Raw genomic sequence first — 21,199 nt, 5'->3', positions numbered from 1 at the left:
GTGCATTATGAAGCTCCATCATTAGGTGCACATACATTTATTTTTTAAAATTTGTTTTTTAACATTTTTGAGAGTATGAGAGACAGGGCATGAGTGGGGGAGGGGCAGAGAGAGAGGGAGACACAGAATCCGAAGCAGGCTCCAGGCTTCGAGCCGTCAGCACAGAGCCTGACACGGGGCTCGAACCCACGGACCACGAGATCATGACCCGAGCCGAAGTCAGACGCTCAACCGACTGAGCCACCCAGGCGCCCCTAGGTGCACGTACGTTTAAAATGATGTTGTTTTGAACTCATCCCTGCATCATTAGGATACATACTTCTTTATCTCTGGGAATACCCAGGTAGTAGACACAAAGTCTACTCTGTCTCGTATCAATACAGCTGCTGTGGGTTTCTTATGGTTGGGCTTTGCATGATGATTTTCCATTCTGGTCCTTCAGGCTCCTACTCTCTCCCTCTGACTTCTTGTCCCAGTCACGGCTATGCCCCTTCCGCTAGGGTGTTGCCCTCTCTCCATTTGTCTCATCTCTTGTTTCTTTGCTTTCTGGATTGAACAGCGTTCTGTATTCTATTTTATCAAAACTATTGGCTTTGAGTCAAACCCTCGTTTGACTTCCCTAGTGGCTGCTCTGGAGTTGATAACACGCACCACTAACGCAGCAGCCCTCCCTTACGTAACATCAGCTCAGCACCCTCCCGTCCTGTGCTGCCCTCATTCATCTTACTCCATGTTAAACACTATTAACTTGGCTTTAAAACTACGTTCGACAGAAATGAAACACCAAGAAAAGTGTTTTACATTTACCAACACACTTGCCATTTCCAGTGCTCTACCTTTTCCGTCAACCTGAAGAACCCAGTTTAATCTTTCTTTTGGTGTAGATCTGACGGTGACAAATTCTCAGCTTTTACTTAAAAATGTTTATATTTCATCTTTCTCTAAATCTCCATCTTTCGAGGTAATTTTTGATTAATTCAGAATTCTAAGCTGATGGTTTTATTCTTTCAGTACTTTAAACTATCACTGCATACGGCTCATATCTGATAAGTCAGTGGTCCTTTCCACCTTTGACCTTCTGCATGTAATGTGCTTGTTCCCCGCCCCCCACCTGCTTATAAGATTTTCCTTCTTATCAGTGCTTTCACCAACTGTTTATTGTGTGCCCTGGTGTGCTTTTCTTATTTATTCTACTCAGTGTCTGGATGCTTTCTATTGCCCTTTCTCTTCGGCAGTATATAATTTGCTGTTAGCTCCGTCAGAGAAAAATTTCATCTCTAAAAGTTCCATTTAAGTTCTTTTGGTTATCTTCTATCTCCTTCTTATATTGGTGTTCTCCTTTAGGTAGCAGGAGCACATTTAAAATAGTAAAAGGTCTTGTTCGCTAATTCTATCATCTCTATCATTTCTGGATCTGTTTCTGTTACCTGGTTTTTCTCTTGGTTACGTGCCACGCCGTTTTGCTTCTTTGCATTTACAACTCTTTACTGGATGATGGCAAGTGTAAATATTACACTGCACACTGGATTCTGATTTCCATCTTTAATGAATGATGGGTTTTGTCCTGACAAGTAGCTAATTTTTCACCCAGCTTGATCCTTCAAAGCTTGTTTATAACTTTGTTAGGGAAGGTCTCGAACAGCTTACACACAGCAACTGGTAGCCCTCAGCTCCTTGCCTTGTGAGGCTTCTCTATAAGGCTGCTGAAGGGTCCTCCCAACATGGTGGATGGCATCCCCCAGAGTGATTCAAAAAAAGATAGGGGGCAAGCTGCAATGTCTTTTATGACCCAGTCTTAAAGTCACACACCTTCACTGCTGCCATGTTCTACTGGCTACACGGGTAAGTCCCACTCAGTGTAGGAAGGGGCTAGAAAGTATCACAAATTCCAGGAGGCAAGGATCACTGGGGCCATTCTGGAGGCTCACTGGCATAATGAGTGAATACTTCCACCACATACAAATAAGGAAACGACAGAAATATTAAGATTTTACTCTTCAGAAAAATTTTCTAAAGAATCTTTTTCAAATTCCCCAGTTATTTGATCCTGACAATAAAGGAATATTCCCTTCGACTTTATAGGTCACACAATTATACCCTAAAGGTTGAGGAGAGGAAACACCTGCATATTTAATAAGCTCAAAGGTGTAAGGTGTAAGGTGTAAAGGTTAATTTCTTACCGACCACCATTAGTGTGAACTCAAAACCTTTTTTCACTGATTTTCGGTGAACTTGATTGGGAAGGTTTGCAAATCCAACGTAGCCAGGAGTTTCTGGATTTATAAACTGAGTTGGTTGTTGCTAAAATAAGATTTTACAAAAAACAAACAAACAAAAAACCACATTATTAGTTGCTTTTAAGATATAATCAAACCTGTGACAAACATAGGTATCATTAGTTCCCACAAATTAAAAAAAATACATAAACAAATCCACATTTTTGTAAAAAAAGCACCTGTATCAGAAAACTGATTTCACTTAACACTTTTAAAAAGATAAACCAATCTACTATTATTACATGCAGGAAAATCAGTCAAACTTACAAAGTAATGCCACAACTGAAAGTGGTTTCACAGAACAAACTTAGCAGAAGAATAGTTTCTAAAAGCCAATCCTTCTAGGTATCAGGTGTGATGCATTTGTGAACAGTGTTCAGGAACAAGCCGTGTCTCCCGTTTATTCCCAGCTCTATGCAACAGTGCCATCAAGGGTGAGGCAGGCCATTTAGGGGTGGGATGTGAGCATCGGGCTTCAAAGATCAAAGAGAAGACTAGGAATGAAAAATGAATCACAGCTGAGGACAACGAAGCATCAATATTCCTGGACAGGTGGAATAAACCGGAGATGCCATCAAGTGTATCAAAGCTATAGAATCTAGGCACAGCATACTAAAAATGTGAGGAAATCAAAAAAGGATACACCAACTGCTTTATTAATTTTGACAGCCAAGACATAAGATAGTATTTTTCCTTTAGGATTTTGGAAACGTATATTCATATGCACACATGCGCAGATGTAAAAATATTCATAAAATGTTACTAGTGGTTATTTCTAGGTGATGAAATTATGGTTAATTTTTATTTGGTTTTTTGCTCATCACTGTTCCCGACTCATACTTGCCTAAAAAGTAAAAATTAGTAAGGTAATTATGCATCAGTAATGAACACTGAAACATTCAAAAATAAAAGGCAAAGGAAAGTAATAATCTTGCAATTTTAACCACAAGTTCTGCTTTTCTCAGCATGTCTTTCAAAACTAATTTATTTCAGGGCTCTGGGCTAATCTGCAAGAGCTGATATAAGCCAATTTATCAAGTCTAAGAACCCTGTAAGTTTCATGATGAAATATGATTAGAATTTTAAATTATTATTTGATTGGTGTGCTGAAAATGATGTAAAGGAGGCTAAATGGATTGTTACTGATGTACTGAGAAACAAATTGGAAATCTAAAAAAATAAAGTTCAAAGGTTTTAGAATGTCAATTAAATTATACACTGCCTCAACAAATCAAATATATCAGTCCTATTAAAAATGAGTCACATGGGGGGGGCGCCTGGGTGGCGCAGTCGGTTAAGCGTCCGACTTCAGCCAGGTCACGATCTTGCGGTCCGTGAGTTCGAGCCCCGCGTCAGGCTCTGGGCTGATGGCTCGGAGCCTGGAGCCTGTTTCCGATTCTGTGTCTCCCTCTCTCTCTGCCTCTCCCCCGTTCATGCTCTGTCTCTCTCTGTCCCAAAAATAAATAAAAAACGTTGAAAAAAAAAAAAAATTAAAAAAAAAAAAAAAGTGAGTCACATGGGGGTGCCTGGGTGGCTCGGTTGGTTAAGCATCTGACTTTGGTTCAGGTCATGATCTCATGGCTTGTGAGTTTGAGCCCTGCGAGGGGCTGTGTGCTGACAGCTCTCTCTCTAAACCCTCCCCAGCTAGTGTGCATGCGCTCTTTCTCAAAAAAAAAAAAAACAACACATAAAATTTAAAAAAAATACAAAAAAAGTGTGATCTCTTACCTTAGACATCTTCAGTGAAGTTTTCTCAATCTGTTAAAAAAAAAAAACCCACATATACATATACGCATGTACACACACACATTTTAGTATGAATTGACATGTACACAGACTTAACACCTAAAGCATCAACAGTTCCTGTTTTACTTGTTACTTGCATCAAATTACAGAAATGAGAAAATTATCATCTCATTAAAAATTAGATATAAAAAGTTAGGTCAATTAAGTCAACCACATACACGTATGTACACATACAGACGTTCCTTATTTCCAACAAAGTCGAAACGTTTTTCTAGTACTGATTATATGCTAAGCACCAGGGACACAACAAGAGAAAAAGACAAAATCTCATGACCTCTGGAATTCTATAATTTCCTTTCCCTCTTCGAAACCTTTCAACAAGGAAAGCGTACTTATAGAGCTATGTCTGCTGCTGGGAGGTTCCCTGAGCTCTTGACAACTAGTTTTAGACAATGGGGCACTCAGAGCAACATTTATAATTAAAGGAAAAAGGACTGAAGGCATTGGAGTGTTTGAAGAACATGACAATAGTTTTAGAGATAGTTGGAATTTAATACGAATTTTACAAGACTTGAAATTTTGGGGCACATGGAGTCTGTCGGCTAACAGTCTTTGGTAACAAGGTCAAAAGATATGAATGAGGTCAGATTTGATTCCCTCTGGAGCTTAGAAACTTATGCCCTTTGTGTTCTTGCTTCCCCATCCCCCAAACCTTAACATTCCTGAAAACTGCACACTGTTTCCCTTCTGAATGGAAATGTTCCCAACCACTTCTGAAGACGTGAGGCTCCTGCACCCCCATGCACAGTTTGGTTAACAAAGGCCAACAGCAGTAGGATTTGTATTATTTCACAGAAGGTAAGTTTACAGTCTTTGTTCTCGTTCTTAGTGGCCCATGGGAAGCCTTAACCTCACGTGTCCCACTGGAACAAGAAGGGAGGCAGAGGAGAGTTGAGAACTCACATGCAGTCTGTAAACCGCTTGTTGCTTCTATGGCTCAGAAGGCAGCATTAGGTAAGGCCTGGGCTAAAAGGGAAGGGCAGTGATTGAGGGGGAGTGGATAGCTCCAAGCCTAGGTGGTGGAATTAAAGTAAACTTAAAGGAAAGTAGGAATGTTAGGAAGAACAAAAGCAGGAAGTGAATTCTGAAGACCCTTCTGGCAAGGAAACGAATATAGTGCATCCTGGAAAAGCTTGGAGAACAGAGTCCCTGAGTGTGAGGACCCCAGGAGTAAGATGATAAGTGACCCCAACTCCCTGTCTCTGAGAAGAGCTCCACAGGCAAGCTGCAGGAAGAGGAAGGCAATAACGTGAACCAAAAAAATAGTAACGCTACGGTAAAGATGCAAGTATACCACTTAAAACAAAACATGATTTTCAAACTCAGACTTTGGTAACTCAACTGAACAAACGGTCACAGCTGCGATTCACCTTGGAAGATCAAATATTAGAAAACTTAATGCAAGGGCAAAAACACAGAGAAGGAAATCATGATTTAAAAGATAGTCTTGGAGAAACAATCTAGGCAATCTACCTTGTTTTTATTTTAACTTTTTTTTTTTTAAAGCTTATGTATCTTGAGAGAGAGAGAGAAAGCGTGAGCAGGGGAGGGACAGAGAGAAAGAGGGAGAGAATCCCAAGCAGGCTCCCCTATGTCACTGCAGAGCCTGATGTGGGGCCTGAACCCATGAACCGTGACATCATGACCTGAGCCGAAGTGGGATGCTTAACTGACTGAGCCACCCGCGTGCCCCGTTGGCAATCAATAAGAGTTCTTGTCAGTAAAAAAGGAATACAGGGAGAAAAAGAATAACAAGAGAATATTTTCCTGAGAAGAACAAAGAGCAGGGCCCATACATTAACAAACTATCTGGAATGAATTAAGGTGTCCTGAATGGAAAGGGACATCCTAGGAAAATTGTATTAATAATATAGAATTAGTATGAAACTACTTAAGAGTTGAGGGCAAGAGTGAGAACACAGAAGTAAAACATTCCAAAGGGAGAAGTGAGGGGTCAGACGGAATACAGATGGTCCCAGTGGAAGAAAGAGCTTTAGTCTTTTTTTCAAATATAGAAATTAAGTGACTATAAAAGAAAAAGTAACCATTAAAGAAAAATTATAGCGGAACTTCCAAATCAAGAGAAAAATATGGAATAGCAACTTGATCAAGCTAGCAAAATTGTGGAAAAAGAAAAAGTAATAAAATCAATCATTAAGTGGAAGAACATTCTTAAAGTAGCAAAAATGCTGAAAACAAAGGGACAGGCTGAAACATACCAGCCTAGCCAAACACAGAGAGCAGGACAGACATTACTGGTATTAACCCCGGGTGAGATTTAAGATTAAAATGTAATCATGATTATAAAAGGATGGAGAAAATACAACATTCCTAAACTTGCACATGCAAATCATTACAACAGATAAACACACAAGGAAAGCCTAAGAAAAATACCAGGTGACTTGGTAAAAATAAAAGACAAGCGGGAGACTTTAACAGCACCCCTCAGAATGGTACAGATTCAGTAAACATAGTATGAGCAAGGGCAGAGGACTGAGTAATACAGCCAATAAATTAGAATTGATATAGAGAATCTTGAGGTAATAGAAGAAAAGCAGTTAAAGAAAAAATTTAAAAATTATCATGTTACTATAGAGAAAATTTAAACTTTAAAAAATATTCTTACAATTTATGTTCTCAACTTCTGACCTGCTAAAACTAGGGGAAAAAAGATAAAATACAACTCCCAATTATTTGGGACAATCCTGGATAACCCTTGGATCAATGAGGGTAACAAAAGCAAAACCACAAGCTATCTAGAAAGCAATGGGAAGACAAAAGCAAGATCTATGGGACACAGTAAAAGCTCTACCGGTTCAAATGAGAATTTGGGTTTCAGATATTTTCATTAAAGAACACTGAAAATAAATTCGATTCTCACAATATGAAGAAACGAATGAAATAACTCAATAGAAGATAAACAGATCCAAAAGCTAGTTCTTTGAAATAAATTCCCCACAAGTCAAAATTAAGGAAAAAAGAAAAGCAAACATGGAAAAAAAGCTATAATCACAGACTCAGGAGACATGTATCAAGATGGTCACAAATCTGGGGCGCCTGGGTGGCTCAGTTGGTTGAGTGTCCAACTTCAGGTCATGATCCAGCACTTTGTGGGTTCGGGCCCCGCGTCAGGTTCTGTGCTGACAGCTCAGAGCCTGGAGCCTGCTTCAGATTCTGTGTCTCCCTCTGTGTGCCCCTCTCCCACTCTGTCTGTTTCCCAAAAATAAATAATAATAATTAAAAAAAAGATGGTCACAAATCTGAAAACCCGAAAGAAATGGACGATTTCCTAGACACTATAAATTACCAAAATGGAACCATACACTGGAAAATCTGACTAATAGTATTGAACAGCTGAATAAAATATACCAATGAAAACCGGGAGGGAGGGGGTAGGGGGAGCGCGTCCCCTGGGCAGCTCAGTCCGTTAAGCGACTGGCTCTCTTTTTTTCCTCAGAAATTTTACTATGCTAGGGAGCCTGGGTGGTGGTTAAGCGTCTGACTCTTGATCTCAGCTCAGGTCATGGTCTCCTAGTTTGTGGGATGGAGCCTGCATCTGGCTCTGTGCCAGCAACGGAGTCAGCTTGAGATTCTCTCTTTGCATCTCCCCTGCTTACACGCTCTCTCCTCTCTTAAAATAAATAAACATTAAAAGAAAAAAAAGGAGGTGGGGGTGGGACCAAAACCAGACAGAATTAGAGCTGAGTTCTATCCGACACCCATGTCACTTAAGCCACTACAGAAACAGGGACAGCACTCCAATTTATTTTACGAGGACACTACAACTTCAACCACAAACCCAGAGAGATACCTAAGAAAGCAAGCTGGCTAGATAGCGGTATGTCAATCTCACTCATGAATATAAATGCAAAAATTCTCAATGAAATATTTGCTAGCAATTAGGTTCCAGAAATATACCCAAAGCATCTACCTACATAAAGCTGTTACAACAAACTAAAGGAGGTAATCACATATGAATAGATGCTGAAAAGTCATATGATAAAATTCAGCAACAAACTCTAAGGAAACTGCTTAAATATAATCCAGGGTGTTTCCAAACATTAATGTCAAATATTATTCTCTCAACAACAGAATACTAAATCTATTTAAATTACAATCACTAACTAGGCAGGGATGTCCATTACCACCATAGTTGTTTTAAAATACTTACTAGAAATTCCAAACTTACACAACGGAACAAAATCCCCATGTACCACCCATCATCCAGCTTCAGCAATGACCAATTCAATGTTTCAAATATCCCCTCTGCCACTGTCATCATCCTTGATTATGAATCCCTTATTTCTAACAATAAGGACTTTTTAAAATGACAAATATTATTAAGGAAAATGAACAAATTTTGAATATAATATCCAATCAGCATTCCTATTTCTGATTGTCTCAGTTTCTGGTTGTTCCTTTAAGATCCAAGTAAGATCTTCATATTGCAATCTCACCATGGTTACTGAATACTACACTTTGACAAGTTTAGTGAGAATTCAGTGAAACAACAAAATGAGAAAACAACCTTTTTCACTGATAAGACTACACAGAAAACATAGATAGTCCAAAAATTCTAAAATAACAATTTAGTAAGGTAGCTAGATATAAGGCAAATATAAAATAAATAATTTCCTCTCCATTCTAGTTATGAAGATAAAGAAATGGAAACAGGGGAGAAATGCCATTTACAACAGAATTAAAACAAAAAGCAACCAAACACGTAAGAACAAACTTAGAAAAAAGAAAACAGACCCTATGTGAATCAAATCATTTCTATTTCTCCCAAATTAGTATATAAATGTGGTCCAACCCCACGTGGAATTCTAATGCGGCTTTTTCGCTAAAGGACTGGATAAAATGAGCTTCAGTTCACATCAAAGAATAAGTGCCCGAGGGTGGAAAAGAGTGAGCACTTGCCTTATAGGCTATCACATGTATCTTATTTCAATCCGACCCAGTAGCACAAATGACTATCACGGAGGTCTCCCCTGATCTCCCACAGACCTGCTTCACCTCACTGAAGCCTGGGTTCTCAACAACTTCATTCAGCAAGCACCCTGAAGATGCTGTACCTCGAGCCCACCTGTGTTCACCTTACCTTGTCACCCTGTTGAGCAGGACTGAGGATGTCCCATAGGAGAAAAGGGGGACTTTCACTGTTCCCTATCAGTTTCCTGGTATGTAAGAGCTACATGGATGTACAAGTTTGGGAAACGGAGAATACCATTATTGGAACAGGCTGTGAATTCTTTAATTTATCAAGTTTTTCTTGTCATATCCTATTTCTTCCATATTGTTTTTTTTCCCTGAAATATAATTTGAATCCACTGTGATCTTCTAACAATATAGGTTAGAACTAACTAATGTAAAATGAAAGTTGAAAGAGGAATGTTGAACTTTTGAAGAACCAGAACACAGGATGCCAGCCACTGTGATTAATTTAAACACTGAGTGCAGGCCATTGGCTCTCCTAAACTCAATGTGGTCAAATGAAAATTTTATTCTTTCAGGTTGTGCTCATTCTAGAGGCCAGCAATTGTTTAATAAACATTTTTTTTTGTTGTTGTTGAACGTGGCTTCACAATACCCCCATCCCAATTCACATAGAACAAATCAACTTTTCCGAAAAAAAAGATGAAAAACAGATGGATAAAAATGGATTCTTGGCAATAAACGTACATTTTTTTTTTTTTTTGCTAGTGGTATTTATACTAGTGGACTGTCCATAACTGCCAACCACAGACATGTTATTCTTATATTTGCATACATTACCCCAATCCACAAAATGACCCTGCAGTATAGGACTCCAAATATCCATAATCTCGTACCCAGAACTCTTGGAATGTTCGGCATTCAGATTCTTTGGATTGGAGGAAGGTACTTGTATAGTATACAACACAACATCCTCAACGGCCACCAGGGCAGCACATTCCACAATCAAACGTATTTTCTATAGTGGCATATATGACCGTTAGCATAAAGTGGTACAAATACAGAATATAAAATGGCTTCAACCCAATTCCACTGCCAAATGAGTTATGATGTTCCCATCTCTGTGGGGGAAAAATTTTGAAAACAATTTTAAAGCATTTTCTGCTTTTGAAATTTAAAAAGACCTGAATCACACTTAGGAATGACAACAGAGGGTGGTCCTTCCTTCCCTGGCCATTTCCCTGGGTCACCCTGCTAGCTGAAAAGCAGTCAGAATGCAAATACGACCTGATTGAGAAGCCCTTGTTCTTTACACTGGGCTTCTGTGTCAGGTGAGAGATCAAAGTTGGAAACAGGAAAAAACATCAGGATCACCTTCACAGCCATATGTTGCCAAGACCTGACGGAGCAGCGCACATTGTGAGTCAGGGTACCGGGTGGTACAAAGAAAGTCCGAGTGGGAGCCACCAAAACCGAAAACAACGGGACCTCAAATTACAAGCACCGGGAAACAGCTTTCGGGACCCCTACGCTATCGCGTATCACTAAGCCGGCAAGACTATTTTAGAACATCAGACTTATTTTGAGATATTATGATTTGAGTCGTTCAAGAAATACTTGAGAACTCACTATGTGCTGGTCATCGTGCTGGACAACGGGTGAGGGTGACAAGACTCACACATCTCCTGCCCCTCAAAAGACCGACAAGCCGGTAGAAAGCTACCACGGAGAATAAAGGCTGACACCAGGCGCAAACCTAACCCAGCCGGAGGAAATCGACTCTGGGCCGAATCTCTCACAACAGAGCAGAAGGTGGGGAGGTAACCGGGTTTCAAGCAAAAAGGAGGGTTTGGGCCAAGAACAAAGGTGACAAAGACCCAACAGTTTGAACGGAAAGTTCAAGGCGCTGGGTCAGGCGCCTGTGGAAGGGGGAGGACAGAGAAGGTGGGGCTGGTGCTGATAAAAATGAGTCCGGACAGGTAAAAAGGTGGCCAGGTCTTGTGGGTCCTGCGGCCATCCCAGCTGAGCTTTTACTGAGAGCAACGGTAGCCACAGGTCGCCACATCTCGGGCTTTCGTGGGAATGGCGGCCCCTCCCCACCTCCATCCTTCCGGATTTGGCTGTGCACAGGGCCGGGACCTCCTCCTCCTCGCCCCAGCTCTAATCGGCGGCCAGGAAGAGCCTGGAAACTTAACAAGACAACGAGGACTCGATGAGGCTTACTCTCGGCTAGAGGATGGCGGGGAGGACAACGGGAGAGCCGCCCGACAAAACCCGCCCCACAGGACGCAGGCCGGACTTTCCCTCCCCAACCACGACCGCCAGCGCCCCAGGCCCATTATCAGAGTGGTCCCCGTACTCTGCACAGGATGCGCAAGGGGTCGCTCGGGTTCTTCCGGACACCTCCCGCCGTGAGGGCCCGAGAAGGGCCAGGGAGGGCCGGGGACCCCGGGGCGGGCAGGGTGGGGGGAGGGCCGGGGACCCCGGGTGGGCAGGGTGGGGGAGGGCCCGGGATCCCGAGGAGTAGGAGAACCGGGGAAGGTGAGGAAGGGGCGGGGAGGGCTCGCGGAAAGTCCGGGAGCGTCGAGGAGGGTCAGGCACACCGATCCTGCCGCCCCTCCCCCACACCCAAAAAGCCGCCCCGCCCGAGCCGCCCCCGGAGCCGGTCGACCGCCGCCCCGAGCGGACCCCCACCGCTTCTGCATCGGCCCACAGCTCACGCCCCCGCGACCGCGGAACCCACGGCAAGACACTCACCGCGGAGAATCCAAAGAACAGCAGGAGACCGACCGCGCCGCGGACCCGCCCAGTGCCCGACGTCCGCCCGCGCCCCGCCCTTCCCCGCCCCGTGCGCGGATGGCGTCATCACGCCGACCCGCTCCCTGCTCCCTTGTCAACGCTGTCCTCGCCCTGGCGCGACCTGGCCTCCCGCCCCACCCCCACTCGCCGGCTTCCGAGTGCGCAGGCGCAGGCCCATCCGCGTTTTCCGCCTCTGCGCAGGCGCCGTGCCCCTCCCACGGCGGTTGGCCATATAGAGGCTGGGGGTGGGGGGGGGGAGGTCAAGCGTAGCCTCTTCTCCTTTACCAAGATGGCGGCTTGTCCCTGTTTCGCCACAGTTCCTACCTTATGAGCTTGGTTTCCTTACGCTGATAAAGTGGAAGAGGTAATGTGAGTCTTTGCCTTGTGAGTACCTAGAGTGGGGTGAAGGGCATCTCTTTACAAGGAGCTAAGTGGCTGCTGAGGAGAAGAGAGGCGGACGGGGATAGGGCAGGTCACAGTAAGACTGCGGAGCGACCACGGGGCGGGAGCCTTCCCCTCTGGCCCTCTCCTCCGGGAAGATGGCGGCAGCACCGAGCTGGGAGCACCAGAGCGGGACAGCGGAGGATACTGAGAGCGGCCGAGTGGGGCTGGTCTAGCCCCGGGCCGCCGTCGTCTCGGTGGTGCCGGGGCCTCGCCTCCATTGGCTGCTGCGGGTCACGTGGGCCGGCGGGCCTGTGAGCGGACCATCGAGTTGGGCGCCCGTCCCCGGGGACGTGGCCTTCGTGCGCCCGAGCTGGGGCCTGCGCCCCGGGGGAGGGAGGGGCGGGCACGGCCCCTCGCGGTCTACTTGTCTGGTCGCGAGGTGAGACCTGGGGCGCGTCCCCAAGCCCACTGCGGCCACGCGGCTCGGGGACGGGAGGGCGACCCGCCCGGCCCGGGCCGCGTCGGCCCGGGTGTCCTTTCTCCCCGTCGGCGGCCTGCAGGCCCACAGCTGTCGGACCCAAATGCCTTCGCACAGGGCGCCTTTCTTCAAGACCCCGACCGAACGCAAACTCAGTTGCTGAGACTCTGATGGGCTACGGCACAGTGTTGGGGACGCTGGGGGATACCGACAGGGCATGTTAGGCACTTGCTAAGTGTTCTCTACCATCGACTCGGAAAATGAGAGAGTCAGACTTTGTAGGAGGGTTTGCACGCCGTGTGCATCCAAAGAGAAAACCTCCCCGTGTATTGTTTACAAAACAATATTTATGATCAGATGAAACCTCTGCGGGGATGTAGGTGAGTGGAATGTGCAGGAACAGGGTGACTTGTCCTTCAGTTTTGAGTTTGGTTTCAAGGCCCTGTTAACTTTTTTTTTTTTTTTTTTTTTTTAAGTTTACTTATTTTTTGACAGAGACGGAGTGCGAGCATGAGCTGGGGAGGGCCAGAGTGAGAGAGGGAGACACAGAATCTGAAGCAGGCTCCAGGTTCCGAGCTGTTAGCACTCAGAGCCTGACTCGGGGCTTGAACTCACGAACTGTGAGATCATGAGTTGGGCCGAAGTTGGACGCTTAACCGACTGAGCCACCTAGGTGCCCCTTCGAGGTCCTGTTACGACAGGGCACGTCACAAGTAGGATTTTTGTCTGAAGCAGCTGGTAGTGCTCTCCTACAGAATAACTGTAGCGTTCATGTATGGAGCCAAACCTGGGGTATTGAAACATTGAATGAAACCTCGTTTTCAAGTTTAACGATTTTGATAAAAATAAGCACCCCCAAGCTAACCTTAAGTACGTTTAATATTAAGGTACTTGGAAGCGGTGTTTTAAAATAGTTGAAAAGATACTTGGTTAAAAAAGGCTTCCATCGCTTGAACTCCCAGTTCTCTGGGTCTGCAACATCAACCGTCAACCTATCCTGAGACTTTTAGGCTAGGGAAAAATGGAGCACACCCCTTCAAGTCTTGAGGGACAACACTCGAAAGCCAGATAAATAATTTACAGTGAGGATTAAACTTCCTTTCCTACGCTAACTTCCATTAGATCTTCTGTGTGCCAAGCACTGTTGATGGGCTTACCTGATTTTCTCTAATCAGGTTAGCCTCACTTGGATAAATGTACAGTGAGCTTAAGGAGAGCGCTCCTAAGGTGCCATCAGCCCACATTCCTGGGCACCTCTGGGGCCAACCCCAGCTGGATCTCTGCACAGGGCCGTTTCTCATTGGCCAAGCTCCGCCTCTCTGCAGCCTGATGGGAGAACTTGGGTCATCGAGTTTTATGTGTTTCTTTTCCTTTGTTTTTCTTGTTTAGGGCTACTGGTTCGGCCTCATGACTTCACTTCTTCAGCAGTTCAAATCAAAAGCATTTATTGGGAATTGTGTGCCAGATACTTCTAAGCGTTCTAGGGTCATAAAGAGGATATAGACTTTTTTTTTCTTTTCCTTAAGCAGCTTATGGTCAAGTATGGGGGATTCACTTGTAAAGTAACTAGGTTACAGAATTTTAAGTGCAGTAGTAGAAATACATACAAGATACAGAGATGTGAAGGAGGAGGCGGTAGTTACTGTTGGAAAGTTTTTACAAAGAATGTGGTTCTTGAACTGGGTTTAGGGGATGAGAGTTTTTCCGAGATGAGGTGTTCTAAATAGGAAGACTAGCTTATGCCAAGGGGATGCGTGACAGCCATAGCTGATGGCACAGATGGGCAAGAGGTTGAGAATTTGGCATGCTGCTAATAACATCTCAAGTGGTAGAGGGCTTGCCCGAGGTCCTGTTGTAAAGGAATTCATGCCCTTCAGTCAGCCCAATCTAGGGCACTGTAACTTGGACAGGATTTCAAGTGGTTACATTGTCCACCTGGATGATTTATATGAGCTTTAGTGACAAGTGGATGAGATAGGTTCTCCATTAATGCTTCCCAACTGAAACTTGTTTATTTACCGAAAGGGTTTGAGCAGAGAACACATTTTTTGAAGTACCAAGTGGTACTTAACATTTGATAAGGCCCATTCAGCATACATCCATCTCACAGGGCTAGACTCATCCCTTTCCTATTAAAAAATAACCAAGCTCCTGGAAGAAACACAGCACACAGCTGAGTTCTCAGTTGCCACGTTATGGTAGCAAGAAGTCCGGCATGCATATTGGAAAAGTTTTTGGCCAAGTGGAAAAACAGCCAGAGAGCATCAGTGAGTCAAAATGCTTTTTCCCCTAAGTTATGAAAACACCACAACATTTCACATTTGAAAACCAAGAAAACCAAACTCTTTTCATCGGTATGACATTTTAAAAATTGATGACACAAGTTAGTTTGGGCTAAAGTAAGTTTGTTTTTTGTGTGTTTTTGTTGTTGTTTTATAGTGCTAAAATCAAAGACATTTTAGAAGCAATGGCCCTAGTAGGCTGTTCTGCCAGGCATACTAAAGTTCCTCGAATACTGCTAGAGACGAGCCAGACGTGTTGTTCCGGACATGTCTGGGCATCATGTTGTGTTAGTCATTTTGATGCTTGCCATTAATTTGGTAACAATACATTGTGTATACTCTGCCTTAATACTTTTTATTGGCATTCATGAATTTTAAAGTTAAAAATGAATTTATTTCAGTCAAGGTTATACCTTCAAGTAGTTTCAAGAAGGAGAAATAGGGCCCCTGGGTGGCTCAGTTGGTTGAGTGTCTGACTTCAGCCCGGGTCATCATCCCGCAGTTGGTGAGTTCAAGCCCCACATTGGGCTCGCTGCTGTCAGCCTGTCAGCACAGAGCCTCCTTTGGATCCTCTGTCCCCCATCTCTGCCCCTCCCCTGCTCTCCCCAAAGTAAATAAGTGTTAAAAAAAAAAAAAAAAAAAAAGAAGGAGAAATAAACGTAGAAAGGCTTGTACGAAGACACTATGAATCTCCTTCCCCAGTCGTGTCTCCTCTCCTGCAGAGCATACACGTCCATCTCTTGGTGGGTTTCTTTGGTCTTTGGCTCTGACTCTAAACAGCACGTGTTCGCCTGCTCAATTATTGCTCTTTTCTCTCCTGTTGCACACCTTGTCTCCTTACTTGACTCAATGGATATGAAGTTTCTAGCTTTCTTTCACTGCTCTGCCTTCTCTGTGTAAATACACGGCTGCCTAAAGCACATGCACCTTTAGTTTGGTTAGACCAGTATTTAGTGTTCGAGTTTTTACTGCATAGTGCCATTCACAGCTAGGCAACTGGTGTGATGGGGTTGCTTTTCCTTTCCTGGATCAGGTTTTGTTTTCCCTGAAGTTCTTGTGAGTCTTGTTTTTTGTGTGTTTAGTTTTCTGTATGTTTGTCATTAAAATTTAATCCCAAATTCAACAGTTGTCTAAATTTCTTTCAAGAAGTGGAGTCTTTTTGGGGGCTCCTGGGTGGCTCAGTTAGTTAAGTGGCCGACTTCGGCTCAGGTCATCATCTCATGGTTCACAAGTTCGAGCCCCACCTCGGGCTCTGTGCTGACAGCTCAGAGCCTGGAGCCTGCTTTGCATTCTGTGTCTCCCTCTCTCTCTCTGTCCCTCCCCCGCTCAAGCTCTGTCTCAAAAATAAATAAATGTTAAAAATTTTTAAAAAAAGAGAAAGAATGGAGTCTTTTTTTATCTGGTGAAATTCAATATTTCATTAATCTCCTTTTGAATAAATCTCCCCCAGGCTCCCATCTGCTGGGATCTTCCTGAAGATCTCACCACCCACTTGCGTTGGGTCCTCGGTTTCCTGGAACCCATGTCTCCATCTCTCTTGACTTACCACTCTCTCATTTTGATGAAGCACTTCCTCAAGAAGTTGTCTGGGAACAGACGCATGAGAGAGAATGTTTTGAGAACACGTGTGTTTGAAAAGTGCTTTACTTCTACCCATGTATCTGAGTGAGAGTTGGACACCATTTTGCTCCATCTTCTAACTTCCAGGGTTATTACTGAAGGCTTCAGCCATTCTGATTCCTCGGTCTTCATGTGTGGCTATTTCTTCTCTGAAGCTTAGTGGATTTTCTCTCTGAAGTTCAAAACACCCAGTGCAGCAATGTCCCTTGGAGTCAGTTTTCATCTAACGTCTTGCCTTACTTTAGGTTCCTTTATTTGGAAACTCCTGTTCTTTAACTCTGGGCATTTTTCTTGATTTATTGCTTTGATTTGTTCCCATTCACTTTCTCTCTGTAGAATTAGACTATTGTACCTTCTGGACTGACACTCTGGTTTTGCTCAGGTTGTCCACCTTCTTTCTGGAATATATTCTCAGCTTTATTCTGAACATGCTGTTGAGTTCTCACTTTATTTCTCTAGGAATGTTCTCTTACTCGCTGTGTCTTCTGACACCCTGGTTTTGTTTCATAGCTGTTGTGCCTCCCCTTATCTCTCTGAGGACATTTCTGAGTTAAGGTTTTCTTTTGCCAAAGTCACAGTTTACTTCAGGCTACTTTTTGTTTGAGGTTTTGGCTTTCGTATCAAAGCCTTTCTGTGGTATCTGGTGATATTTTCCCTGTGCTCATGTGGCAGTAGGTGGGGTTTGCCAGCTGTGGCATTCACTGCAGAGGCACTGGCTGGGTCATTTCCTTACAGCACTCTGTCAGCTTCCTTCTGTCTCTCCAGATTTTCCACAAAAATACCTTCCTGCCTCTTGCCTGTGTCCAGGGGGCCAAGTTTGGGAGAAGACCACAATCTTTGCAGTAACTACAGATGAACTTAACTTCTGTGTCTTCAGAATGGTGCCTCACCCGCCATTGTAACGGGTAGCCCCATTCCAAAGATTCTAGTTCCCTTTCCAGGGGAAAATCACAGCCTTTGACCAGGGTGTGAAAGGCAAAAAAAAAAAAAAAAAGCCCTTTTTAATAGTATTTTCTGATCATTTTTCTTCCTTCCTGCTGCTGGGTGTCCATCAGCAATGTTACTTTTAGCTTACAACATGAATTTCACTTACATTTGTAATTCTTTTGTTCTTTACTACTCCTTTGTAGCCTACATGTGGGTTTTCGTTTGTCTTACATGTGTGCTGAAATGCCCTAGCAGAAAAGAAGAGGTGAAAAAGGTCAGTCTTCACAGTCAAGAAATTGAAATGGCCGGGAAGCAAAGAAAGATTTCAGTTTTGCTGATGTCAGAGAATTGACATTGAATGCATATTTCACCTAGAAGTTGGAAGAAGTAAACATGACCATTTTAGTTATCAAGTGTGAGGGGGGCATGTGTACTCAGGTGTTGTGGGGTATAAATAATTTAGCTCATTGGGAGGGTAATTTTGCCTCTATAATGACTATCCATGTACCCCCCTCTAATCTTATAATTGAATTTGTGTGAATTTTAACTGTGTGTAGAGTTGCTGGCTCTAGTGAGCAGAGAATATGTTTTCCAGCAGTGTTTGTAATCAGATATATACACAAAGCATGCAGTATCAGTAGAGAATTTCTGTTTTCATTCAACGTGCAGTTATTAATAAATGGGAAATTTGCACGTAAAATTTGGAAAGACAGCCATGATGCATTTTAAATGGAATTAAGTGTAGCAAGTGGTAAGACAATGCGTATACTATGATTATATTTTTATTTAAATCATGTATTACATATCCAAGAAAAACCCTTAGATAAAACAATTTTGGAGATATTTCTTAGACAAGAATCAGGAGAAATTGCCAGTTTTTATGTTGTTTTATTGTAGTTGTGTTTTACAATTTTTTTTAATGTTTATTTCATTTGAGAGTGAGAAAGAAAGCACGAGCAAGGGAGGGGCAGAGAGAGTGTGAGAATACCAAGTGGGTTCCACGCTCAGCACGGAGCCTGACATGGGGCCCAGTCCATGACCACGAGATCATGACTTGAGCCAATGTCAAGAGTCGATTGCTTAACTGACAGAGCCGCCCAGGTGCCCCCATGTTCTACAGTCTTTTTATGATGAAAGTCCTTTTCCTTGGTAGACCAGCACTGCAGCAGGCTCGCTATAGTGGTAATAAAACCAGTATTAATGTGGCCTTCTGGCCCCTGCCCATCCTATCCCAGGGTCTGTCATGGGTGTAGGGGTTTCTCAGGAGGCTGAGCTGCACCCTGAGAGACCCCACCTGCTATGGGAATAGCAGGCCTCATCTGGAGCAAGGAGAGTAGGGAGCCAGTATTTAGTTAGCAGGTACCGTTCAGCAATCTGTATGATTTTTTTTTTTTTTTACAAATAAGTGTTTTCTGAAAACTCTTCCAGGTTTTCCTTTTATTTGTATGAATTGGTATTTTTAGACATTGCTGAAGGTGGACCTTGTGAGATGTAACAGCAGTGCTTGTCCGTTAGTATAGATGGTGAGGCCTTTGTTCTTTCTGCCAGACTGGACAAAGTGTTGAGACATTTGTAAGGTGAGGGAGGTGGTCCTCACCGGACTAGGAGTCAGGAGGCCTGGACTTCAGTTTGGAGCCCAGTCTTTTTTTCTTTTTTTTTGTTAAGTTTATTTTTCAAAAAATTTTAAAAATGTTTAATTTTCAAGAGAGAGAGAGAGAGCGAGCACAAGCTGGGGAAGGAGCAGAGAGAGAGGGGGACACAGAACTTGAAGCAGGCTCCAGGCTCCGAGCTGTCAGCACAGAGCCTGATGCAGTGCTTGAACTCCCAACCATGAGATCATGACCTGAGCCGAGGTCGGACACTCAACCGACTGAGCCACCCAGCTGCCCCTAAGTTTATTTACTTATTTTGAGAGAGCAAGTAGGAGAGGGGCAGAGAGGGAGAGACAGAATCCCAAGCAGTTTCTGTGCTGCCAGTGCAGAGCCAGACGTAGGGCTTGAACTCGTGAAACTGAGATTATGACCCGAGCTGAAACCAAGAGTCTGGTGCTTAACCGCCTAACCACCTGAGCCACCCAGGTGCCCCTAGGGCCCATTCTTAATCACCCTTGTGACTCAGGGTGTTTCTTGACCTATAGGACTTTAGCTCCTTCTTTTTAAAGATAAGAAAGCTGAATCTGAGATTTTGTTGTTATTACCCTTCTGATAGCACAGAACACTTGATCAACTAACTCCGTTTGTCAGAAACTCAGTTTTCAGGTTTGGAAGGACGGCACTTGGAGCTGTTAGTCACTCGTGTAGCACATTCTGTGATCATTTCAAGGATGCACAAGTGATAGGAAAAGCTTTGCCTAGTAAAGCTTTTATTTGCTGATTCCTACGCAACAGGCCCCATGCCCTTTATTTCCAGCAGTGGTTCGATCAGGTGATTTTGGCCCCCAGAGAACATCTGGCAGTGTCTGGAGACTTTTTTGGTTGTCATGACTCAGGGGTGCTACTGGCATCTAGTGGTTAGAGGCCAGAGGTGCTAGGCATCCTACAGTGCCTAGGACAGCCCGTGACAAAGAATTGTCTGATTGAGGAGGTCAGCAGGGCTGAGGTTGAGAAGGCCTGCTTTGCAGAGTGAGTCCTTAGAAGGGTTCTGGGCTGTAGCTGTCATAGGCTCCATTTTCCAGTTAAGAGTGGAGGCTGCCTGGGCAAAGCTCCTTGCACGAGTGGCTGGTTTAGGGCCGCGTTGCCCGTACTGTTGGAGCCCTCACATCACAGATCTCCAGGAGGGTGGTGGTAATAGACCGTCCTCACAGAGCCTATTGTGTGCACTCTGGTGGAGCACTACGTATGGGCTGACTCAGTCCTCACAGTGATACCACCATTGAGAGCAGCTCCTTTTTACAGGAATGGAGACAGGGCCCAATCAAGATCCGTAATTGTTCCGTCCTTGTCTTTGACGCCAGTTTTAGACGTTTGACACATGTAAACATTCAGCCTTGACCTGTTTATCTGGTGTTTCCTTGCTGTCTCTAGGGCTACTCCAAAGCTTGGGGTGGAGAAGGCAGTATCCTATCCACACACTCTTTACTAGCCCAAGAGTGGGGCCGTCCAAGCCTTTGCAGCAAGATAGATGGTCTACTCTGAAATAAATACTAAAATTGTCTTGCACCCCTTAGACTTTTGAATCTCTTTCCTTGGTTCAATCATCAAAGATTAATTTTTCACCAACATATCCATCAGCAAGTTTCAGGTAAGGAGGTGGAGGGAAATGGAAGTTCCACTCCTAGAGTGTGCAGTCGTGCAGGGCCCATCTCTGCGGTAACCTGTAGACAGCTGCTGTCCGTCCATCTGTGGCCGCTGTACGGGATCCGCTTTCTTCTCTGAACTCCTTCTGGACTGGTGTTTCCATCCTGTTACAGCAACCCAGCACCACCGGCTCCCTGACATCATCTGGTGGATGTGCAGGCCTCGTGGAGTAAGTCCTCTCTTGGTTTTACCTGCCCCGTCCCTGTCTGCATTATAGGATAAGCCATCGGTAGGCTTTTGCTTGTTTTGGATCCCTGTGACACAGCAGAGTAACGGGGTTGTGGCAGATAACCTGTGTGTGCCGTGAGGGAATGAATAGGCAGGACAGCGTTGATTACTAAAATGGGAATATGCTGAACACTTGTCTTTTGCTAACTTTTGGTGAATTACAGTGGG

The 21,199-nt window shown here is 44.1% G+C and overlaps 2 protein-coding genes across 5 annotated transcripts in view; one reads left to right on the top strand and one right to left on the bottom strand.

Annotated features, from left to right (window-relative positions):
• SEPTIN2 (septin 2) overlaps positions 1-12,581 on the bottom strand; it is a 35,038-nt gene extending 22,457 nt beyond the window's left edge. The window contains exons 1-4 of one of the 4 annotated variants that reach the window (XM_042995927.1): positions 11,775-11,835; positions 11,118-11,206; positions 4,005-4,034; positions 2,181-2,301 (exon numbers count right to left, since the gene is read on the bottom strand). In XM_042995927.1, coding sequence (XP_042851861.1) covers positions 2,181-2,301; positions 4,005-4,034; positions 11,118-11,123 — 157 coding nt within the window. In that variant the 5' untranslated portion in view covers positions 11,124-11,206; positions 11,775-11,835. Of the gene's footprint in view, positions 1-2,180; positions 2,302-4,004; positions 4,035-4,985; positions 5,008-11,117; positions 11,207-11,774; positions 11,857-12,140 lie in introns of those variants that run through there. The other 3 variants (XM_007085047.3, XM_042995928.1, XM_042995929.1) reach the window with 3 other exon arrangements.
• The window catches only part of LOC102951095 (high density lipoprotein binding protein), a 73,777-nt gene continuing 64,616 nt past the window's right edge, over positions 12,039-21,199 (top strand). The window contains exon 1 of the mRNA XM_042995923.1: positions 12,039-12,180. The gene's annotated coding sequence lies outside the window, so the exon portion shown is untranslated. The remainder of the gene's footprint in view (positions 12,181-21,199) is intronic.

This window comes from Panthera tigris, chromosome C1, assembly GCF_018350195.1.
Source record: "Panthera tigris isolate Pti1 chromosome C1, P.tigris_Pti1_mat1.1, whole genome shotgun sequence".
Taxonomy (NCBI): domain Eukaryota; kingdom Metazoa; phylum Chordata; class Mammalia; order Carnivora; family Felidae; genus Panthera; species Panthera tigris.
The sequence above is the reverse complement of the archived record's forward strand: the minus strand, read 5'-3'. Positions and strand labels throughout refer to the sequence as shown.